The sequence below is a fragment of the Callospermophilus lateralis genome, chromosome 10 (assembly GCF_048772815.1).
Source record: "Callospermophilus lateralis isolate mCalLat2 chromosome 10, mCalLat2.hap1, whole genome shotgun sequence".
Lineage (NCBI taxonomy): Eukaryota > Metazoa > Chordata > Mammalia > Rodentia > Sciuridae > Callospermophilus > Callospermophilus lateralis.
The window spans coordinates 43,318,545-43,346,152 of record NC_135314.1 but is presented as its reverse complement, the minus strand read 5'-3'; the positions used below and the strand labels follow the sequence as shown (position 1 = coordinate 43,346,152).

The 27,608-nt window shown below is 37.5% G+C and overlaps 1 protein-coding gene across 4 annotated transcripts; it reads right to left on the bottom strand.

The window, feature by feature from the left end:
• Positions 1 to 1,699: 1,699 nt before the first annotated feature.
• Kng1 (kininogen 1) lies at positions 1,700 to 26,588 on the bottom strand. 4 transcript variants are annotated; one of them, XM_076868309.2, is made up of 11 exons: positions 26,394 to 26,588; positions 22,651 to 22,761; positions 20,400 to 20,484; positions 19,066 to 19,238; positions 17,969 to 18,076; positions 11,672 to 11,756; positions 10,629 to 10,801; positions 5,713 to 5,820; positions 5,522 to 5,608; positions 4,034 to 4,111; positions 1,700 to 1,780 (listed from the first exon to the last, which is right to left on the bottom strand). In XM_076868309.2, the coding sequence occupies exons 1-11, from the start codon at positions 26,586 to 26,588 to the stop codon at positions 1,700 to 1,702; spliced, it is 1,284 nt and encodes a 427-aa protein (XP_076724424.2). The 4 variants fall into 4 exon arrangements, with proteins under 4 accessions (XP_076724424.2, XP_076724425.2, XP_076724422.2 ...); XM_076868310.2 differs by lacking the exon at positions 17,969 to 18,076; XM_076868307.2 differs by lacking the exon at positions 1,700 to 1,780 and having other exon boundaries at positions 3,251 to 4,111.
• Positions 26,589 to 27,608: the final 1,020 nt, after the last annotated feature.

Sequence of the window (27,608 nt, the reverse complement as noted above, 5' to 3'; positions counted from 1 at the left end):
GCTCCTGATTTGGGGAGAGTGCAGACATTTTAAAAGTGGAAGAGGTTGGGGTTGGGGGTGTAGCTCAGCAGTTAAATGCTTGCCTAGCATGCATATATGCATATATAGGTTCCATCCCCAGCACTGTAAAATAAATTTTTTAAAAAGCAAGAGAGATAGGGGTTAGGTCATAGGGAACTCATGTTTAGATTATCTAACAAAGGCCTCAAGTAGAAGTACAGTACTTCATGTTGAAAAGACAACTAGAAGCTTTATACATCATCCCTGAGAAGTTGTCCTTCTGTTAAAATGTGATAGTCTGGAGATAGTTGGAGCAGTCTCATCTCAGGCTGACTCATTTTTACCCAGAACCTTCTAGATAGTTGGTCTTAAATACTTTTTGAGCATGTCAGGAACTATGACAGGGACTTTACCGCCTACTTTACTGTAAACCCAATGGGCTTCATTCTGCGTTTCCAAGTTTGTCTCTCCACCTCTTTGACATCTTCTTCTCACATTGCTCAGGTCTGCTTACTGCTCCACAAATGATCATGGCTTGGATTAAGTCTCTGTATCATAAGTTTTTGTCTTGTCTTCCCAAGAGAGTTGCAAGCTCTTTGAAGGAAAGGATTATATCTTTTCAATTTTAATTTTCTTCTTCTTAGGAAGTGGTGTTACTGAGTTTATCCTGAACAGTACTCATTATGGCATCAGCTATGAGATATTTAATAACAATTTTTTGGGGGGCGGGCAGGGGTTGAGATAGTGAACAGTTCAGAATCAGAAAATTATCTTGGTGTGTTTTTTTTATAATGATAACATTAATAATAAAGCCCCAGGATGACATGGCATAATGGAGTCCAAAAGGTCTGCGTTTGAGTGCCATCTCAGACATTTATTAACTGTGTGACCCTGGGCAGGATACAGTAAACAACTGCAGTTTCCTCATTATGAAAGACAGATGACCATCGGGCCTCAGGGTGAGTTGCAAAGATTAAGTTACACAACATAAGTATATAGTCTACCACAGTGGAAGACTATACTAGGTATTCAATACATGTTTTCGTTAAAGAAAATATAAAATCTCTATCATGTTTTACTTTGTTGTTTTTTTTCTATTTTCTCCTTTATCTGGCTCAGAAATATAATTTCAAATTTTATTTAAACTTTTTGGAGGTTATAATGAGAAGATGATAGACCTCATATGAATACAAAAGTTTTTTTTAATCTTTTGCTAACTGTCCAAATTATAGAAATAGTAAACAAGTCTATTTCTAGCTTTCACCTGGAAGTCAGGAGAAGGGTGAAGAAGGCAAGGCAGAGAGAGAGAGAGAGCGAGAGAGAGGGAGCTGAGATTATTGGTAGAAACACAACCCACTAATCCTTCATTTAAGTCCCATGATAGTCTTGGTGGTAAGGAGATTTCATTTAAGAAGTCTCAGCTTGGTTAGAGAGAATGTTCCAGAATTGGATTGCGAGCTTCCATGGCAGAGCTGCAGCACTGGTGACCAGCTAGAATTTGCTATAGAATGGGTGTAGCTGAAAGGAAACCACTGTCAATTAATCAACTCTGAATTTTATTTCTCCCAGGAACAGAATGATAACATGGCATTCTTCTATATTTAAAATTTATCTCATGTTTCTTCTTGTCCTTCCACTCAAAGCTGCTGACAGAGGTGGTTGGGGCTATTGTGCCAGGCGTGAAGATTCTGCCCACTGGTCAAGAGACCTCACTCTCAGATGTTGGCTCTGTCCCTGTCTTTGGGGGTCGGCCCATGTACTCGCAGGACATTAGGTGCCTCTGTAAGTATAGCAAAACTTGGTTAATCTGATATTTGGTTCAATTTTTAAAAAACTGGAAGCAGTCAGTTGACAAGGTGAGACTTTTTCCTGATATCATTGGTTCTTTATTTCAAAGCGCAGACAATATTTAAAATGAAATAGAAACCCAGAGCTCAATAAATTTTAATAGTAGCAGCACATGTATTCATAGGCAAGTGTGGCTGTTTAAAGCCTTATCTTGTTTCTGTAGGCAACAGTACAGCACAGGTTATAAAATGTAAGGCTTCCTGCAATGAAAAGCCATCACATACAATGAAAGGCCATCATATTCTCTTTTTCAAATGTCAATAGTTTTCAATATCATAGCACAAAGATTATATTATTTTAAAGTGAGGCTAAAGAGGAATTTCCTCAAAATTTCTGAACAAAGTTTGCATCACATTCTATGATATTCCCTTGTCAATTATAAAAATAACGTTTGCTTAGCAAACTGCTTTGATATTATTTCCTCTGCTTTGTATCCCTATCAAACTCAGAACTTTTGAAAACTAAAGATTACTCAATTTAACCTTAGCAAAAAGATAAACAAAACTATTTAAAAACCCTGTTGCAAGTAATAGTTAATGTGTAAACAGAAATGATTGACTTATGAGAAACACCTGCACCCAGAAAAGGAATTATCAGAATAGCTTGATCAAGTGGGAGTCTGTATCTGATAGAACTAACACAATGTGGAAAGAGAAAGTCAACTTATTTAATTTTCCCTTTCCTTCCCTTTGGCTAACCTGTCTCTCTTTCTTGCCATCCCTATTTGATATCTAGAAGTTTTACCTTAATTTTATTTGTAATTTTTATTTTTTTGGTACCAGGGATTGAACCCGGGGGAGTTTTACCACTGAGTCACATCCCCAACCCTTTTTTATACTTTATCTTGAGACAGGGTCTTGCTGAGTTGCTTAGGGCCTTGCTAAGTTGCCGAGGCTGGCTTTGAACTTGTGATCCTCCTGTGTCAGCCTCCCAAGCCACTGGGATTACAGATTTGTAATCTACCACATCTAGCTTAACTTAATTTTACACCATTAAAAAGTTCAGCATTCAGTCTCTTCGACTTTCCTTATTTTCATACACACTCAGGGACCAGGTGTCAGTTTGCTCAGAATAGCAAGTTTTAGTATGAAAACTGATAAAGTACATTTGAGGTATGCATTCATGAAAAGTAAATGGCAGTAGGTAATAAGGCACATTGGTCCATTTTCTTTGCCAATTTAGAAAACTTGTGAGGAAGACTCAAAAAGGATTTAGAACTCTGGTACACAGTTTTATACAATTCTTCGAGACCGATGGTGTCCCCATTGGGAGGCTCACTACTTCTCTCTAGGCTGTTTTGAAGCTTTATGGGTTTGGTGCCTCATATTAGGATATTTACATTTGGACAATGCAGGGAGGGGATGATGAGGTGTTTAAAAAATACCCATGGCTGCATAAATTATCAAAGAGCATCAGAGAGATCGAAACCATGAAATTCTTTCATTTCCATGACTGGATTATTTCCATTAACTGGCTTCCAGGGACGTCCAGGACATTTGGGGGAGTTTGTTTCTGGAAAATCAGGTATTAGCTCAAATAAAAAGCTATCTGGTTTTATTTGGATATCAGGGATCAAATCATCATAATTCTCTGTGGGAGTTGGTGACATGGGAGGTGTCACTGCTTCAAGGAGATCTGAGTCCTGAAAGTCAGAAGAGGTAACTGCTACACCTGGTTGGGTTAGAGAATGGATGGGTGTTGGCCCTTCCATCTTCTCCTCTGTCTGTGTAGAAGATGTAGTACTAACTTCAGGAAAGCTTGCCAAATGCTCTGGTCTCTGGTCATTGAGCTTTCCATTGTTTTTGTCTTTGTTTTTATGTTTTTCATGACCATGACCATGCTTAAGCTTATTTTTATGTCCATGGGCTAGGTCATGTCCTATTTGATGTCCCTGGTCAAGGCCATGTTCAAGATCAAAGTCAAGTTTGGGTTGATATCCATGATCAAGGCCATGCTGTTGTTGTCGACCATGGCCAAGGGTATTTTCCTTTGGAGGACCATGGCCAACCCCATGTCCCCTTTTGTGCCCATGGCCTTGCTTATGCTCATGTTTATGACCATGGCCAAGCCCAGGTTTAATTTTCTTTTCACTGCCCCACCCATGCCCACTCGTGGGTCCTTCCTCTTTTGCTGGATCCTGTTCTTCATCTTGCACAGGTGCCATGGAAGTGTAGGGTAGACTTACAATTGTTCCTCCTTCTTTTTTTTCTCCTGGTATTGCTCGGAAAGGTGAAAAACCTGGAGGCCTTTTCATCAATGTCATCTAAATAGGCAATATTAAAATGAACACATTACTGCAAAAGCCACACTATCAGTGAAAAAGAGACTGAGATCTGGCATTACTATCTTGATTCACAATGGAGCAGGTCTTCGTCAGATTTTAAATACTATATTAATCTTCCAGAAAGGATGAATAACAACCTTTCCTCTTTTGATTGATCTTGAAATTTGTGGATATTTGATTATTGTTCTTAATTATACTCTAAAATATGGAGAGGTTTTTATTCATCTGGAAAAACCAGGTGGTTGAACTACATGACCTCTAGGTTATCTCCTAAGCTTATAATTATGTACATCCATTACACAGTATTTATTAATTGATGCTATTTCTATTACCACCATTACTGCTTTTATCTTAAAAGGCCCTAAGTGTCTTTATAAACTAAATATATTAGGGAGAATATACCCACAGCCACTTTATTGGACTGAGACACATTAGGATATGTTCACAAGCTTGTAATGCAGTGTCTGTTGTGTTAGAATATACATATACACACGTATGACAGGAACCTGCCTCAGAACAGGGGAAAGAGGTAACTTGTATTGAAAGTTATGGATTTGCAGACTATTTCTGCCTAGACTTTTACTATCTGTGAGAAAATGATGGTTGAAGGCAGTGTTTGGTAGTGAAAGAGATGAGCTTTGGAATCAAGCCAGACCCTCTAGTAATCAGCTGCATAATGTAGGCTTGGGCTCTGATTTGACCCACACTTGATTCCGAGTGCCACTAACTTCACTTTTCTGCAAAAACAGAGTAATAAAAGTAACTGCCTCAGAAGGTTATAGGAACACTATGTGTGTGAAAATTCAGGAACAGAGGAAGCATTTAAAATGTTATTATTCACTTTGGGACCTCAGTCTCCTAATTTTTAATGTCTCATCCTTAACAGTGGGGAAAGCGCTATTTACTTCCCAGAGTTCTTTTAAGACTTAAGAAGATGATGCAAACTAATGTTTTTTCAGACTTGAATCATGTGTATAAATCCCTTGGTGGGGAGTGTCTTGTTCAATTGAAGGGTTCTCATTCAGTAAATATGGAATGAGTGTGAGAGTCTGCATTTCAAAGCTCCTTGGATGAAAACAGAACATAGCCCAGTGCTGTATCTGCCCCAGGTTCTAGAAGGTGAGTGTCCAGGGTTAGCGCCTCACAGCAGGGACTGCATCTCATAACCAGCTCACAAAAGCTTCCAGGGGATGCTAACAGTGTGTGAGAAGTGATCAAGGGGGTCGCTGCTCTTTTTTTCTAGTCATAAGAAATGTGAGATTTCTCCCCTTTTAAAAAAGATAGTCCCCCAGTTCATTTCAGTAATGGTTCATTTTCCACCCCCAATATGGCTTTTCAGAATGAGCAGAATTGATCATGAGATGGAGATGATGGCAATCAGAATCATACCATTCCTAGCACTTGACAGTTGATGGTAGGGTAAACTTTTTGCTCCCAAGGTATCACATAAACTTCAGCATTGCAGCTTAGACTTTGCTGTTAATGAAAACAGAAGCCCAAAGAGAGACAAGTGTTATTCATAAGACATTTAAATAAGGGCTACTTAAAACATCAAGTAGTGAAAAAGCATTACTACTCACACCAGGTTTTTTGGTCTCACAACTTTCAGTCAACTCTGTATTATCTTCCTTGGAGCATGTGGTTTCCCTGGCTGTGAACTCAATAAAAAATTTCTTCCCGGCCACCACCTGGAAAAGTAATTAGCCCCAAATTCATGCTTAATAAATATTTGTAAAATAAATTATATTTTTTACCCTAAGGAATTTTAAGAGAGGACCTTGAAATTTTAATTACATATTGACCAACTTGAAGAGTTGTACCGAAAAATGTACAAACATTTCATAATAAAAGTTTCAGTTTGTAGGTATTTTAAAACTATTTGGTGGGCTGGGGTTTGGCTCAGTGGTAGAGCACTTGCCTGGCATGTGTGAGGCACTGGGTTTGATTCTCAGCACCCACATAAAAATAAAATTCTGTGTCCATCTACAATTAAAAATATTTTAAAAAATATTTGGTTGTTTCATTTCCTTTTCTAAATGGAGGAAAGCAGGCTATAATTCTATTTTAATCAAACATTACTTGTTGTCCTGCAAGATTTTTTCCCTGCCAAATCTTGAATCAATGGAATGCTGAATTAGCACTAAAGAAATTGTGTGGATTAAATTATGAAATTAGTAAAACATATTTGAAATTTTATTGTTTCTCTCTCTCTCTCTCTCTCTCTCTCTCTCTCTCTCTCTCTCTCTCTTTCTTCAGGTATTGGGGTTTTAACCAGTACCAGGGTGGGCCTCAATCCCAAGCTCTTTTAATTTTCTCTTCTAATTTTTAATTTTGAGACAAGGTCTGGCTAAGTTGTGACACTGACCTTGAATTTGCAATCCTCTTGCCTCAGTCTCCCTAGTACCTGAGATTATAGGTGTGTGCCACTATGCTGGTTTCTCACATTTGTTTAAAATTAGGAAATGACTTCCATCTCTAACAACAGTTTTAATCACTGCATAATACTGTTTTCCATTAAACATTTTATAGCCAAATTTCTTGACCAAATTATTTAGTATTTAATTATAGATTTTAAGTGTTTTAAATGTAGTATGTGTGTGTAATATTATGCAGCTATTAAAAAGAATGCATGGCATCTATATCTGTTGACCTTGAGGAGAGGCATTATTTAAAAAAAGGAAGTTACAGAGGGGTAGTGTAATTTTACATTTATAAAAGCACTCTAAAAGCCTTCTTTATCTCTTTATGCTTTTTAAAAGTATTGGAAAATGTTTGATGATAGGTGGAGGTTTACAGAGCACAATCATAGGAAGAACTAAACTCCTCTGTATTTTCTGATATAGTTTTGTTGGGCAAGTATGGTTAAGTTAGTACTATCTTCCATTCTAGGGCTCAAGATCACAACCACTTCACCATCATTATCAGGTATCATTTTTATCAAAAGTCTTTCCAGACTAAACTCATCCTGCCCAACTATTTTTTTTAAGTAGAGAAAACCAAATAGCAACATGAATCCCAAGTAAATTTAAAAACTTAAAGAAAATAACTAGAATAATATATAGTCATTATAACTCAGAATGAGGGAGGTCTTTGTCAGTGAAAAATAGAGAATAAATACTTCTAAAGTAAGGGGGAACTGTTTAAATTTGATGAGACGAAAATAAAAACAGAGTCTCATAAATCCCAACAAGCAAAGTAAAAAAGCAAAGTAGGAAAATTATGATGTAAGATGATATTTGTATGCATATAAATCCCAACACCAAAAAATGAACAAAAGACTTGAGATAAAAGACTTGAGATAAAAAAGTTAAAATGCTTATTAAGCCTGAAAAAATGTAATTTTATTGATGACCAGTAACATGCATATTTAAAAAGCATTGCAACATCAATTTTAATCTCTTGTGTTCACAAGGATAAAAACATTGATGATACCTGGTGTGTGTTAGGTGTGGGAAACAGCCCCAATCACTGCTGATAGGAATAGAATTCAAATCAAGATCCCTAATCATTGTTTTATACCCAGGTTGTGTGAATGTAAATTGTCGTACTTGCAAGTAGTTTGGTGATTTGACAACTTGCACAAACAATCTCAGCTATATACATATTCCTTGATATTCCTAGAAAAAACCCTCAAAGAATCAGACACAGATTTCTGACATTTATTCATCTGAGTAGAGGCAGGCAGAACACTCACAGCCTTAGGGCTAGCAGGAATGGGGGCAGGGCAAAGTAGACATCACAGGTCAGAAATTTCACTTAATAATGTGAAAACAGAAGATTCACAAAGTGTTTGGTATCTGAAATATCAATCCAATTTGGAATGGATGTGCATCCAAACAGTACGAAACATGCAAAGCCAAGACAAGACTAAAACTACAAAACATACCCCAACAACTTGTCAAATTGGTCACTTGGCGAACAGTTTTCAGCAAATCCTCAAATGTAAATTTATTTCCAGCAAACTGGTTTCTTCCACTAAGGCTGCCTTAAGTGACCACGTGTAAGCAGTCAAATTGCTCTTTTGAAATTCAAAAAAATCAGTGCAGATTCATCTATTTCAAGGGGGTTTGAAATTTATCCTGTATTCAGATTGATTTGACAACTAACTGAAGGGACATGTGACTCCTTTTGGTTCACAACATTACTGCTTGGGGTGCCCCTGGTATCCTTAGTGTAAACACACACTCATACTAGAATGTTAAGTTAATCTACAGAGAGAACTGTAACTCCTCAGGCATGAGTTATTCATGTTTGAGAATGAGTCATTCTCTCTTGACAGCAAACCTCTGACATATAATATATGGCAGATGACTCCTGTGACATTAAGAATAAGGGGATTTAAAGGGGCATGGTGGTGCACACCAATTTTCCCAGCAGCTCACGAGGTTGAGGCAGGAGGATCTTGAGCTCAAAGTCATCCTCAGCAACTTAGTGAGGCCCTATGCAATTTAGTTAGATCCTGTCTCAAAATAAAAATATAAAAGGATCAAGGGATGTGGCTCAGTGGTTAAACACCCCTGGGGTTCAGTCCATGGTACAAAAACAAACAAACAAAAAACCCAAACAACCACAAAAGAGGATTTCACACAAGAGTGAAGATGTAAAGTTCAAGAGTTTGTGGCATGAATGAGCATCTCTTCAAGTAAGCACAGGTGTGTTACATGGCGGCGAGGTCGCAGAGTGGGTGGTAGAGCACCTGAGTCATAGATCTAAGTGTCAGTTGTGATTATGTTAATAAAGTCTGATTACTTATTTAGATTAAAAAACTAACATAAGAAATTAGAAAGATAAAAATAAATAGCCCATTATGCCCTCGCCAAAACTCCACCACTGTTTTTATTTTAATATATGTTTTTTTAGTTGTGGATGGACACAATACCTTTATTTTATTTTATTTATTTATTTTATGTGGTGCTGAGGATTGAACTCAGTGTTTCACACGTGTGAGGCAAGTACTCTCCCACTGAGCCACAACCCCAGCCCCCCCACCACTAACAAACAGTCTGAAGCATGTCTCCTCAGTATTGCTTTCTGTGTTTTTTATAACATAATTGAGAACAATGTATATTCAACTTCATGGCCTTTTTTCATCATTGACTATTATAATAAGACATTGTCTACATCAAGCACTCCTCACAAAGACACTTTTAAATTGCTGCTCAATGCTGGATGATGTGGCACATGCCTGCAACTCCAGCTTGGGAGGCTGAAGCAGGAGGATTTCGAGTTAAGAGCCACCCTCAGCAATTCAGTGAGGCCCTAAGAACTTAGTGATACCCTGGCTCACTCTCAGCCACATGGTTAAGCTCCCTGGGTTCAATCCCTGCTACCAAGAAACCCCCACTTCTGCCCCTGCCCCTATTTTGTAGGAATACACCAGGCATTGTGTAATCATTTTTGTATTATTGGTCATTTTGGCAGCTTACCATTATTTGATCTTAGAATTAAAACTTCAGTAAATACCATTTTATATAAAGACTTCTATTTTATATTTCTAGAAATTCAATTTGAGTCCAAAGTATGAGCTTTTAAGTGAGAATTTCCTCACTGGACTATGAAGATCATGTTGCCTGGCTGCAACAACTTGATTCTAGTTTGATTACTTTTCTTTAGCTTGTAGTTAGGCAAGCCAGCTTTGAGTCTGCAATAGGAATCTGTCCATGCACATGACAGGCATAGACTGTTGGAGCTGGTAAGGATTTGGGCTTTTCTAATCCAGCTACTCATTTCACATATGGGGCCACAAAGATTATTTGAATGATCCTGGGGTCGTCCAGGATGCCAGTGGCAGATGCTGTGGTACAGCTGTCTTTTGACTCCAGATGAGAACAACCCTTATCCTCTACTGACAAGGCATGAAATTGGAGATGAACCCCAAGTGTGCACCTGTAAGAGGGAAGGGCACCTCAGGCAGAGGGGACAGTGAGAGAAACAACATGGAGGTAAGACAGTGTGGATGGTCTAGTCAATGACCGATTGACTGATATGGCTGAGCCCAAGGCACTGTGTTCTATAATAGGAGATAAGTCTGGAAAGCCATAGAATAAAAATCCTGAGTTTTATTAATTATAATATAGTTGCTGGTATTTGGACAGCATGTTAGAGTTTGAAAAGCGATTTGACATACCTTATTCTATCTTCACCCTAGTCATTTATAGATATTAAACAGAATGTTTTTTTTTTTAATTTTTTAGTTGGACACAATATGTTCATTTTTTTTAAATTTATATGTGGTGCAGAGGATCGAACCCAGGGCCTCACTCGTGCTAGGCAAGTGCTCTACCGCTGAGCCACAACCCCAGTCCAAAAACAGAATATTTTAAGAGACCTAAAATCACACATGAAACATGCAGAGAAGTTGGGTTCACAATTCAAATCTTACCATATTCCATTATTAAATAAACTGTTTCCCAATCCAGAGCCAAGATCAGTGGTAAAAGTAGCAAGCAATTTGCACAGACTATAACATCCCCATTTTTAAGCATAATTTACAGACCTGTGCTGTAGCTCTTTTCACGGTGTCAATCTTGAAGTAGAAAGTTTCGTTATTTTCTGCATTAAGCTTTGCAATGGAATGAGTAAGTGCTTCTGCCAGCTCAGGGCTGTCGAGAGGTATTTCGAAGGGGCAGCCAGGACAAATCTTGGGATGTGGTTTTACAAGATCCTCTCCTGAAAGAATGAGACTTTAAGTCAGCCTGTGCACTGGAGAAGCAGCCTAGCCTAGTACTTCTCCCACATGAGATCTAGCATCCTGATTTATAGAGGGCCACATGGTTCAGGGATGAGTCAGGGAATATTTTCAGTATGACCTTCATTTCCTACCTCTTTGTTCCCACCCTCAGAGCCCAGTGTGTTTAGGTAAACATATGCAACTGGAGGGTGTCAGTGACTCAGTCAGTATGCTACATTTTTCCTGATTTTTTGCATATTTGATGGAAACTATAAAAACCAATGTCTAATTTATAGGGGTGACTCTCCAATGGGAAAATTTCAAGTCTTGTGGTTCTGATGAACAGGAAGCTTTGGGAATGCTTTTCATCATGGAATGTATACAACTATTTCCCAAATATAAGGAAAGCCAACTCTTTTTGAAAGAAATACTGAGTTGACCATAAACCCACACTCTCTCTCTATTCTCCATTATAACATGCAAAAAGAATCGCAACTTTAGTTAGAAGGATTTTATCCTGAGTGGTTAAAAACAAGACAGTAATCTTGAATTTACAACACCAGATTTTAGAGCAACTTGTACATAAGCAAGACCAGCTGGCATGGTACCTGCAGGCCAGTTTTGCCCAGAAAGCAGAAACTTTTCCTTCTCTCACCACATTCCCTTCTGGCCATTTGCAGGGCAGGCTCAGCTGCAGCAGGTGCAGCACCCTGGGCAGGGGAGGGATGAGAAGTTCTCAGAAAGGCCCATAGGCTACAGAGACTTCTGCATGATGTCGTGGGAAAAAAAGTATGGTCTATATGAAAAGATCAGCCAGTTGTCCAGGGCCACTATTTCATTACTGGGTGGCAACACGTGTTATCTCTCACCTGAATGAATGTTGCAGTTCTGTGAGAAGGAAGCAATTCTTAGCTGAGGATCCACATATGCACTATCTGTACATTCACCCATATCCTGGTTTTTAAAAAGCAAAATTAAAATCTTTAAACAACTAGTAAAATTTTAAAAGATATCTGTTTTCCAAATCAATGCTGGGGGTGGGGGTAAGGAATAAAACACAGTATAACTGCAAAAGAAAAAATAAGAAATAGGTAATAGAATCGATAACATCAACAAACATATCCCCTACATAAATAAGAGAAAAGATGAAATAACATGACAAGAATACTTATCATAGACAATAATAACCATATAAGTATAATTACAACATTGATGAATCATTGTTACCTTGAATTTTACTTTATACTATTCTTCTAGGTCCTTGTTTTTTTACATTTACCTGATATAGCTTTGTTTATTCCTTATTTTAAAACTTTATTCTTTTTATAAAAATATATGATCCTTGAAGCTGTAATAAATAATTTTATTTTTAACTTACTTGGAATCTTTTTTCCTTTTCCTTTTTTTTCTTTTTCCTTTGTGTAGTGCTAGGACTGAATCCAAGGGCCTTATAAATGCTGGGCGATTGCTCTACCACTGAGATACAACTTCAGCCCATCTTTACCTTCTTAAAAGAAAAATTGGTAACACAGATACCTTAACAAATCCTCTAAAGCATTTGCTAAGTTTGATACCAATTCCTTTTTTTTTTTAAAGAAGTCTTTAAACAGCAGAAATATAAGGATGCTTCCTTAACATGATAAAGAATGTCAATATGGAACTCACAGCAAATAGCATACATAATGGTAAAATTTTAGAAAATTCTAAATTTTCTTTTCCAGTAAAATCAGGGGAAAAATAACTATGTGGTGAGTGTCATTTCAGAAATTATTTATGAAAGGTAAGTTGAATTCAATGAGACACTACTGTCCCTCCCCACCGCCTCCCCAAAAAAAGTCATTAAAAAAGAGATGATAAACCTCAGTGATTCTGGCCTGTACTCCCAACTGCTGGGGAAGCTGGGAAAGGAGGGTTGTAAGTTCAAAGCCAGCCTCAGCAACTTAGTGAGACTCTATCTCAAAATAAAAAATAAAAATGGGTTAGGGATGTGGCTTAAGAGCCTCTGGGTTCAATCCCCATTTTTTTTTAAAAAAAAAAGAAAAAGAAAAAAGGAGATGAAAGTTATTATTTGCAAAATATATACTTATATACCCAGAACAATCAAATGAATCAATAAAAAGCTATTAGAGTTGATCAGAAAGTTCAGAAAAGTTCCTGCATATAAGATAAACCTATAAAAATGATAATTTATACATAAACACTACTTATTAAGAAGAGAAGAAAATAAAAAGAGAAACAATGGGATTTAATTCTTAACAGCAATAACCAAACCAAATCAAGCAAAAACAAAATAAAACCTAGGAATAATTTTGTTGAGAAATGTTCTGGCTATATATAAAGAAAATCACATAACTTTATAAGTAAACAATAAAACTTGATTAAATCGAAAGATGTAACAAATTCTTGAGTAAAAAGATGAGATATAGTATATATGCTGATTCTCCTTAAATTAATTTAGGAAAGAAAGCAAAGCAATTCCAATCAATGTGACAATGAGTTTTTCTTGCAAACTTATTGAAAGGTTGGTTTTGGAAATTCAAACATTAGAATAATAATCACATGTTTAAACTTAATATGATGTCATGGCTATTAAAATATGAAAGTATAGGTATAAAAATAAAGGTCAGATCTTTTGTAAGAAACCATTATAGGATAAAAGTTGCCACAAATTTATGTAGGAGAGAAGAATGTTGAGAAGTTTTCTTGTTCTTTTGAAAAATTAAATTTGAATACCTCATAATATATATAAAAATTAATTCCAGATAGATTTAAAAAGCTATGTTTAAAAAATATTGACCACATACAAACTAGGGAAAAAATGAAGTGTCTGCTGGGCAAGTAATGGAAGATTTTGAAAGGAAAATATTGGTAGATTTGGTTACCTATGAACAACAGTTATTTTGAGTCAGAAATACTATAATGAAAACTGAATGGTATAAACTGAGACAATGTGGCAAAGCACTGATACCTTTAATATATAAATGCTCTTTTCCAGTTTAATCAAATTCATCTCAAAGAGAAATGGGCAAAGGATATAGATGATAATTCATAAGCTCACTCCATAAACTTATAACACGTATGAAGATATTATGGATAAATAAATGCATAGTAACTGTATTGTTGATTGAGGAAATTTAAATAATTTTAATAAAATGAAAATATTTTAATCTATGAAATTATCCATCTTTAAAAAAATAGTACTGAATACTGCTGTGCATTTATAGACAGAATGTAAATTAACGCATTTTTAGTAAACAGTTAACGTGTGTGTGTGTGTGTGTGTGTGTGTTTGTGTATGTATTGAGAGAGAGAGAGAGAGGGATTGATTTAAATACTCTTATATGATTTATACTATACATAAAACTGGGGCTTTATTCTGAAGATAAAAATACCAAATACAGAAATAGTTTTGCTTTTAAAAGTTTTGGTGAACTGTTAATTATAATGAAATATGGAAATAACCCAAATATTCAAAAGTAGAATGATTTAAAAAATAATTTAAAATATCTTCATTAGAATATTACACAGGTGTTTAAAAATAATTTTATCAAGAATTTTAATGACATGGAAAAATTCTTGTGTGAAAAAAATACCATGTAAAACAATCACAACTATTAAGAGGAAAAATCACTAAAAATTGTTCATAATTATTTCCCACCGAGAGGAAAATACACTAAGATATCTTTGGGTCTTCGGCGTTATAGTTCAATATTATTTTTCCTATGTCTCTATATATTCTCAAAGTTTTTTTTAATAATAAGTATATTTCCAATAAAGGAACACATATATAATAAGTGTCATTTGAGATGGGGAGGAGGATGCTGGGAGGAGCCCAATAGTTCTTGATTCTGTCAATGCATCTAATTCACTGAGAAGCTTTCATATCATCCTAACCCCAGAGACCCACCCTACACCAATTAACTCAGTAAATCTCCGGGAATGCCCCCAAAGAAGTGTTTTTAAAAGGTAACCAGGTGATTCTAATAAGCTGAGTGGCTTGAGAACTACTATAAAACCTCTTTAATCACTGCTTTTAAAACTTTAATATATACAAAAATCATCAGAAAATCTTGTTAACATTGCAAATTCTGATTCAGTATAAGTCAGGATTCAAGATACTAGTCCATGAAATATACCTTGAATACCAAGGTCTTCAATCTCTCTCTCTCTCTCTCTCTTTTTTTTTTTTTTTGGTACCAGGGATTGAATCCAGGGGCACTTAATCACTGAGCCACATCCCTATCCTTTTTTGTATTTTATTTAGAGACAGGGTCTCACTAAGTTGCTTAGGGCCTTGATAAGTTGCTGAGGTTGGCTTTGGACTTGCAATCCTCCTACCTTAGCATCCCCAGCTGCTGGGATTTAGAGGTATATACCACTACACCTGGCCAAGGTCTTTGGTCTTAGCAATTGTGGGCAAACTATTTCCTTTATATTTCATTTCCTTTAATTATTATAAAAATTCTGTGAGATAGTTGCTGTTACCATCTCCTACCTTACAAATAAGGAAGTGGAGTCTCAAAGAAGTTATAACAAAAACCTGACTGGCTTTGTAACATCATCCAACACTTCAATTTCTTTGTGTTGCAAAGAGATAACATGCTACATAACATTTAGATCTATACGACCTCAAATAGCTAATTAAGCATAAAATGCAGAAGGCTTTATCATTTTTTATATTCACCTTTACTTTTAGTTTATATATTTGGATGAATTTGTTAGGGAATAGACATATGTGAATGGTGGGAACACAAGATTAAGAGAATAATTCTATAAAATGAGCCTAATATGCTGACCCCACCTGCTTTCCTTCCAAGAAGCAATTAACCTGCATCCCCGCCTGGCCTCAATGGAAAGGGTATGTCACATTCCTCAGCAAACTACTTGTTCACTGCAGGAGAAATGAACAAGGCCCAAAACAATGTAGATAAAAGGAACCCAAGTTACCCGAAAGGAAACTTTTGTGACCAGATCCTGAAACTCTGGGAGATAACGATATTTCCTCCTAACCATAAAATTTGTAAGAATGTATGGTTAAGAATTAGGGGCCAGGTTGTACCTCAGTGGTAGAGTGCTTGCCTAGCATGTGTGAGTCACTGGGTTCAATCCTCAGCACCACATAAAAATAAATAAATAAAATAAAGGTATTGTGTCTATTTACAACTAAATATATATGTATGTACATATATATACATATATGTATATGTATGTGTATATATATATTTTTTTCTTTTATTTTTTTTCTTTAAGGAATCCAATTAGAACTGGTCACCATGGGCCAAAGTGAACTAAAGTTGTCATGACAGTGGAGACTAGAAAGTCTGATGTCACCTTGTTATTAGTTGAAAGTCAAGAAGTAGACCTGGGTGGAACTCTACGGAAACTTTTCTGGGATGCCCAATAAAACTGGAGTGCAAGAGAGGCACATTGTCCCCCTCCTCTCTGAGAGGACTCACTCCCTTGAGAGTGTCCACTTTCCTTTTACCTAACCCTTCAATAAACTCATTCCTGTTACTCTGAGAAACATGCCTGAAATCTTTCTGACTTGATCTCAAGAATTGAGATTTGAAGAGCCCTCAGCTTCACAGAAAGCCCCAGATCTGTAACAGTGTAAATCTGTATGTATAGTTCTGTAACCTGATTTTTTTTCCACTGAACATATTGTGACCATTCTATTATTCTACTAAAAACTCTATATAAACAGTATTCTACTCTATATTTATACTGCCATTTACTTAACCATTTTCTAATGCTGCATATATAATTCATTCCCAATATTATCCTATTAAAAACAACACCAAAATTAACATCCTGTGGTCTGGACTTTCCATCCTCCCTCCCTCCCCACCTCCACCCCGCCCCCATCGAATAGAATTTTAAAAGTAGATTAAAGGACTTGCAGCAATTCCTTGGTTAATGGACAGTCTTCTGCTACAATGAAAATATCCCTGGGGAAAGATGCCTTTAGCCAGTTTAACATTCACCAAAGATTGCCAACACCATTTTAACATATTGTGGTTGAGATGACAAGATATCATCCTACAAAGGGCCACTAAGGGATAGAGACTCAGCATGTGCTTATTAAAAGACAAAGGTAGAAGAGGGAAGGTGAGAAAACCAGCAGAGAAAAGTTCGAAGTTAGGAACTGTCCCGTGTGGAGCTGGAGAACGCATTTGAATTCAGTGCCCTCCAGGTCTCCCCAGGAGATAGGAAAGTGTGAAGACATAACAAAGACAAACCTGGCAATTTCATCATTTGTTAGGGCCTTTCCTAGTCTTTGGTTACCGTATTTCCCCTCGCAATCGTTGCAGATTTTATGCCCCCAATTTTTTTGTTGATCTTATGAGAAGTCGTTTTGTTTGTTGTTTTTATTGTTGTTCAACTTTTCGTTCACGGAAAACTCTTTCTACGGTCTGTTTCTGTGCTCCACAGCGACTATAATCACTTTCAGCTTGAAGCAGGAAGAATATTTTTTTTATATTTACCCACAATCAGAAAGAAATGCTTCGGACGTTGACTTATTGCTGACAGACGAACTGTACGGTTTAGCTATCACCGCGAGATGCAAGGCTTGCCAAATCGTGTGGCAACCTCGCCAGCAGCCTCCCCTTGTGGCTATGGCTCTTCAATAGGTTGACTGACAATACCGTTAACACCGCAGCGCTCTAAAGAAATCCCGCGAATTGGCTTTTGGAAACACACTGATAGCGCGCGGGGGCTGAGAATTCTAGGTTCAGGGCTCGCTGAGCGCAAGACAAAACGCGCATTCGCGTACCACCCGCAATAGCAGTGCTGCTCCGTTTTCCTTTTAAGCGGCTGGAGAACAAAAGTATACCTTGTGATCTTTACGGATGAAACGTTATGCACCAATTTTTGGACTGAAAATTAGAGTGCAACGATTATGCGGTGAAATACGGTATACTCTGTAAATACTTAATTGCTAGATATGCAGATTCTTTGATGGGGAAAATTTGACCGCTATCAAATGTTAGGTTATTGTTAACTTCAGGGATACTGAGTGAATGTGACTATGAATTGCTAAATGTCATTTACAATGTCATTTACGTTTTAGGGATAATCTTCTCACATAGCCTTGATAGTGGCTATGCCCCTGAATACGGTAAACGAAATTAAAGAACTTTATAATTAGACTTTTGCTCACTTACACCATCGGAAAGGGACTTGCAATCTGGAGTTAAGAGAAGAAAATCCTTTTTGAGACAATCAGTTTGAACAATTGAGTAGGTGATTTCATAGTTCCATCCAGCCACCACCTGCAATAATTTGGGGATAAGAGTTTAAAATAAAATTTAAATATTATTCACGGTGAGATATAAAAGTTATGAGAAGTTTAAAGTACTGCAAGTACAAGTATAGCATAAGTGCTCAAGAAAACGATTACTATTACCTGACAAAAGTCATTACTGAGTAAATGTAGAGTACCCTGAGACTCAAACAAAACACTTAAACACACACACACACACACACACACACACACACATTTACACACACACACTCATGCACATCTACAAATAAAAAGCAATAATAGATGAACTTGCTACATTTCCTTTAATAAGACCTAGCAATACTTCCTCTGCCAGTCTGCAGAAAAAAAAGTTTTAGTAAATTTTGTGAAACAATAATGCTCTCTCTTCTAGAAAAGAAAACTTTAGAGGGGGAGTGGCCTTTATAGGTTCTGAGAACACCAGGTAGTGGAATTTTCCTTCTTTATTCTGGGCTGGCCCCACCCTGATAGTTGTATATGGACAGAATTGAGTAAAAAGTGTGTCTTGCCTCCAGGCAAGTCATAGGTGTCTTAAATTCAGAGAATTTTACTGACCAAAATGAATCACTCATAAGCATCTGAAAAGCAAGGGTCCCAGTGAATTAGCAGAAAAGACTTGGTGAACTGAACCAATAAAAAAAAAAATACAGATTATTAGGTATTTACTGTTTTCTCCATGATGATATGGAAATGTAATTTAGGGGCAACATTAAAAAAAAAAAAAAAAACAATCAGCCAGCCTTTTTAAGATACGGATTTTTAAACTCTAAAGCCAGAATGACTTTTCCATTTCTTTTCCTCTGGGAAAAATATGTAGTGATGACTACTTGCTCATTAAAACAGTTTGAAAGGATATTACACTCCCCACTCTTTGCCTTTGGTGCTCTTTACATGAAAACACAGCCACAATCTTATGTTTTCCTTCCACCAATGATTTATTTTAGGTGATGAAACCCTGAAAGTAAAGATCAAACAAACCTGTCTTTGGGCTCTTTTTACTTCTCTAAGAGCAAAGAGGTGGGAATGCTTCGTGTTGTTGTTAAAATGTTGAATGGCATGTTTCAAAACGGGCTCCAGGTCAGGGCTCTCAGTTGATATGGGATGCACACAGCCCAGGCAGGTGTACTGGGCTGTCACCACAGGGCCGTCAGCTGAACGGAGAGAAGGCAAAAAGGCAGTGTTAGCTATCAAAACCAGCATCTGATACATTGTCTTGTCCTAAACCAAGAAGATACTTCATTCATTCATTAATCATTTACTTAAATTTAATTATTTGATTTTTTTTTCTCCTCAAGTACTGGGGATTAAACCCAGGGGCACTTTACTACTGAGCTCCATCTCCAACTTTTAATTTTATTTTTGAAATTCTGAGACAGGATCTTACTAAACTGCTAAGGCTGGCTTTGAACTTCCAATTCTCCTGCCTCAACCTCCTGAGTCACTGGAATTACAGGTATGTGCCACTTCACCCAGCCAAGAATATAATTTAGAAAGCTCTAACAAATTTTGCAGTAAACTCTCTATGCAGAAGGAAAAACAAGAATATAAAACTGCTTTTTAGCTTGGGGGGGACTATCATTCACTCAGAAACATCTTATCTATATAATATCATGCAAAATTATTTTTAATGTATTGAATTAAATTAATTAATTAGTTTATTAATTTTTTTGACAGTGCTTAGGGATTGAATTCAAAGCCCTATGTATGATAGGCAAGTGCTCTACCACTGAACTATATCTCCAGCCCTTACATTTATTAAAAGTATTTTTAAATTACAAAAATTACACAAGAATATATATCCTTTTATTAAAAATTAAAACATTGCAGATATATTGCTTATTTTTCAGTGATAATGAAAGCAGAAGCCTAACTCAGAGTTTAAGGTGTTTCATATCAATTCAATCTGACAAATGTGCTCTTTGCTCTAAGAGAAAAAGAGCCAGTGCAAATACAGATTCATTTAAAAATTTTTATGTTACACATATTGTTAAAAATTTCTTAGATCTTTATGTTTAGGATTTCATGCATCACCTAAAAGAAACCACTGGGGGAAGGAATACATGTGGCTGCCTGATCCAAAGTGACAGGTGAGGAATAGAGTTGGAATGGGTCTGGCATGATGATTGGCATATGATGGCCCAACATCAGGACTCTGAAGCTCCACCCACTCATACAGCTACGCTCCTAAGCATTGCAAATGTTATTGCAACTGCCACCCTCTGGGAGGGGACAGTCACCTGGCCTGGGTTGTGTTCCAGATACATAGAAATGGCTAATCTCCTCTGGGCAGTTTCACCAGATATATCAGCTACCTGGAATAATCTGGCAGATCTGGGTAGCCACGGAGAATTTCGTACTCTCCCTCTTCCCCACGGTTGCTGTGCATTCTCCTCTGGCCTAAAAGAAAAGATAGAGATCATTTACCCCAAACTTTTCTATAGAGAAGTCCAGCCAGTACTGTTACTAAATATGTCTGTCTTTAAAAATAAAAATTAAAAAAAAAACTTGTGAAGTTTTTTTTCTAACAGAGTTTTAAGACATGAGATGAGCATTTTTTTTCTTTTGTAGCCTAGTGATTGTGTTTTAAAGCCCATTGATATTCATGATGTGTCAGAGGAGAGGCAATATGAATGGGGAGGCTTTTAAGAGCCTCAGAGACACTTCTTTTTCACCAAGATATTCACAGTGCCTTAGAACCTCCTGCTAAACTCTCTGCTTGCTTTACCTCTCAATTTCAGTGGATTAACACCATTTGCACAAGGTTCAAATTGACCTATGAGGAAGAGCAAGGACCCTGGCATCTGCCACTTGCTCACTGTTCCCTCTGACAAGTCTCTTTGCCCCTCAGAGTCTCAGTTTACCCATCTCATAGGAGCTCTGCCACACCTGTTGTGAAGAGGAAGTGTGCAAACTCACAATAAGGTGACCCTCGGAGGCCCACCACATCATGGGCACTTTGGCGGCTTTCCACTTCTTGTTGAACAGTATTTTTTTTTTTTTTGTTATTTTTCAGTCACACCCATTGGACTTACCCTAAGCAGCAGACACTATTCTATTAGGATAAAGCACATCTTCATCTCCACAGCCCAATTTGCAGGGCACAGCAGCTCATTAACCCTGATGGCCAGAAGGCTCAGTGAGGGGGCAGAACCAGCACCACCATCCTGGTCCCCTGACTTGGAGTCCTGAGCCATTTTATAACTGCAGGTGACTGTCATGTTCAAAATGCACAGAGTATGGCAATATCCTGACATCAAAGAGGGGAATTCGTAGACTGTGAAAAGAGAGGCTTGCTTCTCAGGTAGACAGTGATTCCAACTTTCCTTTAGATAAAATAACCTCTATGGTGTGCCAGGCATGTGGTAGGTGTTTGGTTAGTTATGGGTGATTTTATTATGGTTATTTGCTTTGTTTTCTAATCCCCCCTTTTAAGGATAGCCTTTCTTAACAAGGTCCTTTGCGTAGTTTATCTCATTTCATCTTCCAACAATGCAATGAGGTCAATATCATCTCTTTATAGGGGAGAACATCAAATCAGAGAGGTCAAGTAGCTTTCCTGCCACCACCCAGGTACTTGAAGCAAAGTCAAGATTTGTACACAGGCCCAAGAAGATGAAGTACCATCATTCTTCTCTCATTGGACCTTAAGCTCAGCCCAAATGTTGATCTGCTATCTCTCTGAGGTCTGACTCCCAAGTCCTGGGTATCACTAGCATGTCCTTCTCATGGGAGGGCTTATCCATGATTTTTCTATCTATGCAAGAACACAGATATTGGGCTGGGGTTGTGGCTCAATGGCAGAGTGCTTGCCTCGCATGTGTAAGGCACTGGGTTTGATTCTTAGCACTACATATAAATAAATAAATAACTAAAAAAAAATCTAAAAAAAAGAAGAGCCCAGATATTAATTAAGAATCTGACTTTTCTACAAATTTGAAGGTTTGTGTGCCTCCCTCAAAAACAGGCTCAATAATATTAATAGTCCCAGTGAAACATCCACAACTGATGAATGGATACAGAAGAACACCTGGTACATGTACACAAGAGAATACCTTTTTAATTCGGTCATTAAAAAGGGTAGAATTATCATTTGCAACAATGTGGATGGAAGTGGGGATCATTATGCTATTGAAATAAGCCAGGCACAGAAAGGCAGGGACCATGTGACCTCACTCATATGTGGAATATAAAAAAAATATATCTCATAGAAGTTGAGGGTAGAACAGTGTTTACTGGAGGCTGAGGAGAGCAGTGCCGGGTGTGGAGGGGGATGGGGGGTGGAGGGGTGGGGAAAGGTTGGTCAGTGGGTACTGAATTGCTGTCAGTGAGAGCAAGAAGTTCTGATGTGCCATTGCACAGGAGGGTGACTGTGGATTTCAAAAGGCTAGAAGAAAGGATTTTGAATATTGTCACCATAAAGAAAAGCATGTTTGTTTGAGGAGGTAGATATGTTTAACCTGATCTAAACATTACACAATGGATACAGCATCAGAACATCACATGGTCGCCCATGAATACATACAATTTTTATGTTTTCATGTTGAGAATCACCTACGTACTCACAGCTTCCTCCACTCCCTTGTAGTCACAATCCTGCCAGGTTTTGCCACTTTGAACCGGACAATCACCCTCCTTGATTTGATACTTGAGGGAATAAAATGTTTCAGAGCCAACCTGAAAAGAGCAACCACAGATTATGGAGTTCATCCAGCTGGCCCACCAGGAATAATCTGAGTGAGTTCTGAGATAGTTATTAATATTGGTCTTGATCTGATTTGATTCAATGAGAGCCACACATTCATTAAAATATAAATACTTACATCTTTATAAATATTTCCACAGAGGAAAATTCATATTATATTTACAAAAACGTTAGCTTATTTTTTATTTTTTTTGGTGAAAACTAATTTACATGTACATATGTCTTTTAAAAAGCTGGGAAAGATATGTAGCAATCCATTAAAATATTTGTCTCTCAGTTGGATTATAATTATCTTTCACTTTCTTCTTTAAGCAAACATTTCTAAGTTTTCTGACTTTTTTCCTAATAAACATATATTTGATAATTCTAAAGAATGAGAGATATTTAAATTAAAATTATTAATAATTATTTCTGTGTGGTAGGATTAATAATGCATGATTTTAGAGAGTTTATTTACTTTATTTTCTAATTTTTCTCCCTCCCCCCAGCACATTTTTAAAGCAGCTTTATTGAGATAAAATCACATGCCATACAATTCATCCACCTAAACTGTACAATTCAATGTTTTTTAGTGTATTTACAATGATTGCCTTAATTCATCTTAGACCATTTGATTTCCCCTGCAAAAGAAACCCTTAGTTATTAATAGTTATTAACAGTTCTTAGTTATTAACAGTTCTTAGTTATTAACAGTTACTTCCTATTCTTCCTCTCTCCATCTCCCTGGAAGTTAATAATCTACTTTCTGTCTATTTGTATTTGCTTATTGAAGACATTTCGTATCAGTGGAATCATATAACATGTGATTCTTCTTTCACTTTGCATAATATCTTCAAAGCCTTGAAAGAATGCTAAGAATCCTTAACTTGTATATATAAAGACCTCAAAAAACTTAACACCAAAAAAACAACCCAATCAATAAATGGGCTAAGGAGCTGAACAGACACTTCTCAGAGGAGGATATACAATCAATCAACAAATATATGAAAAAATGTTCAACATCCCTAGTAATTAGAGAAATACAAATTAAAACTACTCTAAGATTTCATCTCACACCAGTCAGAATGGCAGTTATCAAGAATACAAACAACAATAATTATTGATGAGGATGTTGGAGAAAAGGCACACTCAAACATTGTTGGTGGGACTGCAAATTGGTGCAGCCAATCTGGAAAGCAGTATGGAGATTCCTTAGAAAACTTGGAATGGAACCACCACTTGACCTAGCTTTCCCACTCCTCGGTGTATATCCTAAAGACTTAAAAAACAACATACTATGGTAAAGCAGCCACTTCAATGTTTATAGCTGCACTATTCACAATAGCTAAACTGTGGAACCAACCTAGATGCCCTCCAATAGATGAATGGATAAAGAAACTGTAGTATATATACACAATGGAAGATTACTCAGCATTAAAAGAGAATAAAATTATGAAATTTGCAGGTAAATGGATGGAGTTGGAAAAATATCATGCTATGCAAAGTAAGCCAATCCCGCCAAACCAAAGGCTGAATGTTCGCTCTTAAAAGTGGATGCTGACCCATAATGAGGGTGAGTGTAGGGAGAATGGAAGAACTATGATTGGGCCAAGGAGAGGGAGGGTGGGGAGTGGGCAGGCAGGAAAGATGGTGGAATGAGACATCATTACCTTGGATACATGTGGTGCAACTCTACATCATGTACAACCAGAGAAATGAAAAGTTGTGCTCCATTTGCGTACAATGAATGGAAAAACTTTCTGCTATCATGTATAACTGATTAAAAGTAATAAAAAATAAGTTTAAAAGAAATAAAGATTTTTCTATCCCTGGGGGAAAAAAAAGAATCCTTAGCCTGAAAGGATGAGTGACGTCATGGACTATATCAGTGCTTCATTCCTTTTTTGGGGAAACATAATTTTTCTAAGATGTCATACAATGAATTTTAATGTGCAGAGGTGAATTAGATGAGTTTTCAGATACAGAACTCTGGCATGTCAGAGCACCAAGGGGCCCAGGAGGCAATGTTGTCCAACCACTCATGTTGCAGCTAAGAGCAGGAGGTCTCCCAGAAGACAGGGCATGTCTCAGACCGCCTCATAACCTCAGGAAGGCAGAGTCAGCCACACACTTCCTTAGTCCGCTAGAGCCCAGGGTAGTGTACTGTAAGCCTGCCTGGTCACAGGATCTGTATCTGGGAGATGATGGAGTCAAACAACATTATCTCCAGGATTTCTTCCTGCTGAAGAGTAGGAGGTGATAGGAGCTGAACCCACATGGCAAAGTAAAGATAAAATAAGATTATATGGACATTTTAGCATAAAGTCCAAATTTGCCACAAAATTAGTTGATGAAGACACTACTATGAATTGTTGCTTGCAAGCAGCAGGAAACAGAATTCCTTACACAAACATACTAGGTTGTGAAACAAAATGACTCGATTTTGCTTTCCAAAAAACTGATAAAATAAAAAACCATGTCACCTAGGGTTTTCTCCTTTATCCTCCTGATGTCACAGGGTGGTAGTTTATTTCTACTTAAGTAAAACATTTGCCTAACTAATCCAGAGAAATAGACTTTTATAGTGAAATTTAAACAAACTCTTGAAAGATTTGTATACCCTTGAACTTATACATCCTGACAGCATTTTCTCCTACCTGAGTTCATCAGGGCAAAGATAAACGTATATTAAAAGTCAACCCAAACATTACTATTAACCTTGGTGCACTCAGCCACAAAGACATCACGGCAGATATTTTGCCTAATGCGGTAGAACCGTGCTAATCTCACTCCTGACTCTTCTTAGATACACTGCACACAGAACCCCCTCTCATTTAAGGTTTAGAGGTCTTTAGATTGTATTCTCAGGCCAGACACCTAGTGAATCAATCCTCTTTCTGCAGGTTCACTGAGTTCTTGGATTCTCCTGTAGCCCCTTTTACCTTTCTCCATTTTTCTTTCTAGTATACTGCTCCCCTGCTCCCACCCCACTGGTATTAAGGATTCAATCCAGGGGCACTTCACTATGGAACTACAACCCCAGCCTTTTTTATCTTTTATTTTGAGACAGCATCGCACTAAGTTGTTGAGACTGGCCTCAAACTTGTGATCCTCCTGCCTCAGCTTTCTTGGTCTCTGGTATTACAGGCATGTACCACTAGGATACTACTTTTTCTATCCAAAAAGCCAACTTTGTTTGCCCAAGGACTAGCCATACCTTGCCTTCTACCCCTGGCTCTGCCTTCCTGAGGTTGTGAGGGGTAGAGAGCAGGGTATGGCTAGTTATGCCCAAGGACTGCCATACCCTGCTCTCTACCCCTACTTACTGTTTTTTTTTTTTTCTCTCCCCATATACTAGGAGAGAGAGAGAGAGAGAGAGAGAGAGAGAGAGAGAGAGAGAGAAAGAGAAAGAGAGAGAGAGAGAAACACCAAGTAGCTCTGGTCTTTTCCAACTGATTATCAGTCTTTAGTAGCTGTTATTGGTGGTGGTTGTGGTGGTGTTGTGTGGTGTGTGTGTGTGTGTGTGTGTGTGTGTGTGTGTGACAGAGAGAGAGAGAGAGAGAACTGGGCTCTGAGTGATTGCACAAATCCCAAGTGACTTCAAGGTAAAACATAACTTACTTACCGTCTTATTAACCTCAATCACACGGTACAACACAAACTGGTTGCCGCTTTGTATCCTATTGTTATAATTCTTCAGAGCAGCATCCACAGCCTTAAATACGTCCTCATCATCACAATCAATTTCCTCAGTGACAGATTCCTGGGATAAACTTGCTAGCAGCCTGGAGCAGAGGAAAAGGATGGTTATTAGTTTCATGATTCAACAGTCTCCCTGTAGAATCTGAGAGATGGTTTCCCTTAGAATTGGGAGCCAACTTGGATGCTGATTTTAACAGTCTCCAGTCTCTTGTTTCCTCTGTTCTCTTCTCTCTCTACCTCAACACTTGGGACCTCAACATTTGGGGCCCTACTGCCATACACTATTTGCTCTCTTCCAAAAGGACAAATAGCTCTGCCAGTTATCCAAGCAGATTTCAGCCTGTAACATTACAACACTGGGGTCACTGACCTGACTGTTTGCCTTTGAAAAGCACATAGGAGCACGTAGCACATTTTCCAGTGATTGCACAAGTTTGCATAAAAATTAGAGCAGGATCTAATAAAGGAGGAGAGAAAAGTAGCTCTGTTATTTCCTTGTGACTTTCCCAAAGCCATTTGTCAAGGTCACTGCGTGTGTAAACAAAGCAACAATGAGGGCAACCTGCAGACACTTTTCACATAAAATTTCTTTGCAGGATGTTTATCAGCCTAGAAACAGGCTGCTATTAATTATATTGTATGCTTGGGAACCTAAGCACAGGGGTATCAAGTGAGTTCTGGGAATTTTACCCGGGAGATTAGCATGCCTGGATATAAACTCTTGGCATCTTATCTGGCCTCTGGCCAAGCCAGCCTCTCTCTGCTCAATTGTGTTAGTTCTATAAAGGAAAAGCTTCCTTGGGTAAGAGACAAAGGAAATTAAGAAAGAAAGAAATTAAGAAAGAAAGAAAGAAAGAAAGAAAGAAAGAAAGAAAGAAAGAAAGAAAGAAAGAAAGAAAGAAGGAAGGAAGGAAGGAAAAAAAGAAAGAAAAAAAGAAAGAAAGAAAGAAAAAACATTCAAAGAAAGAAGGTCTTAGGGTAGGTTAAAGATATGACCTGAGCAACTCAAGGTCACATAATATTCCCACCTTGGTTTTCTCACCTATAAAATGTAGAAAACCACAACCTGTGTGTGTGTGTGTGTGTGTGTGTGTGTGTGTGTGTGTGCACGTGCACAAGTGGTACCAGGGATGGAATT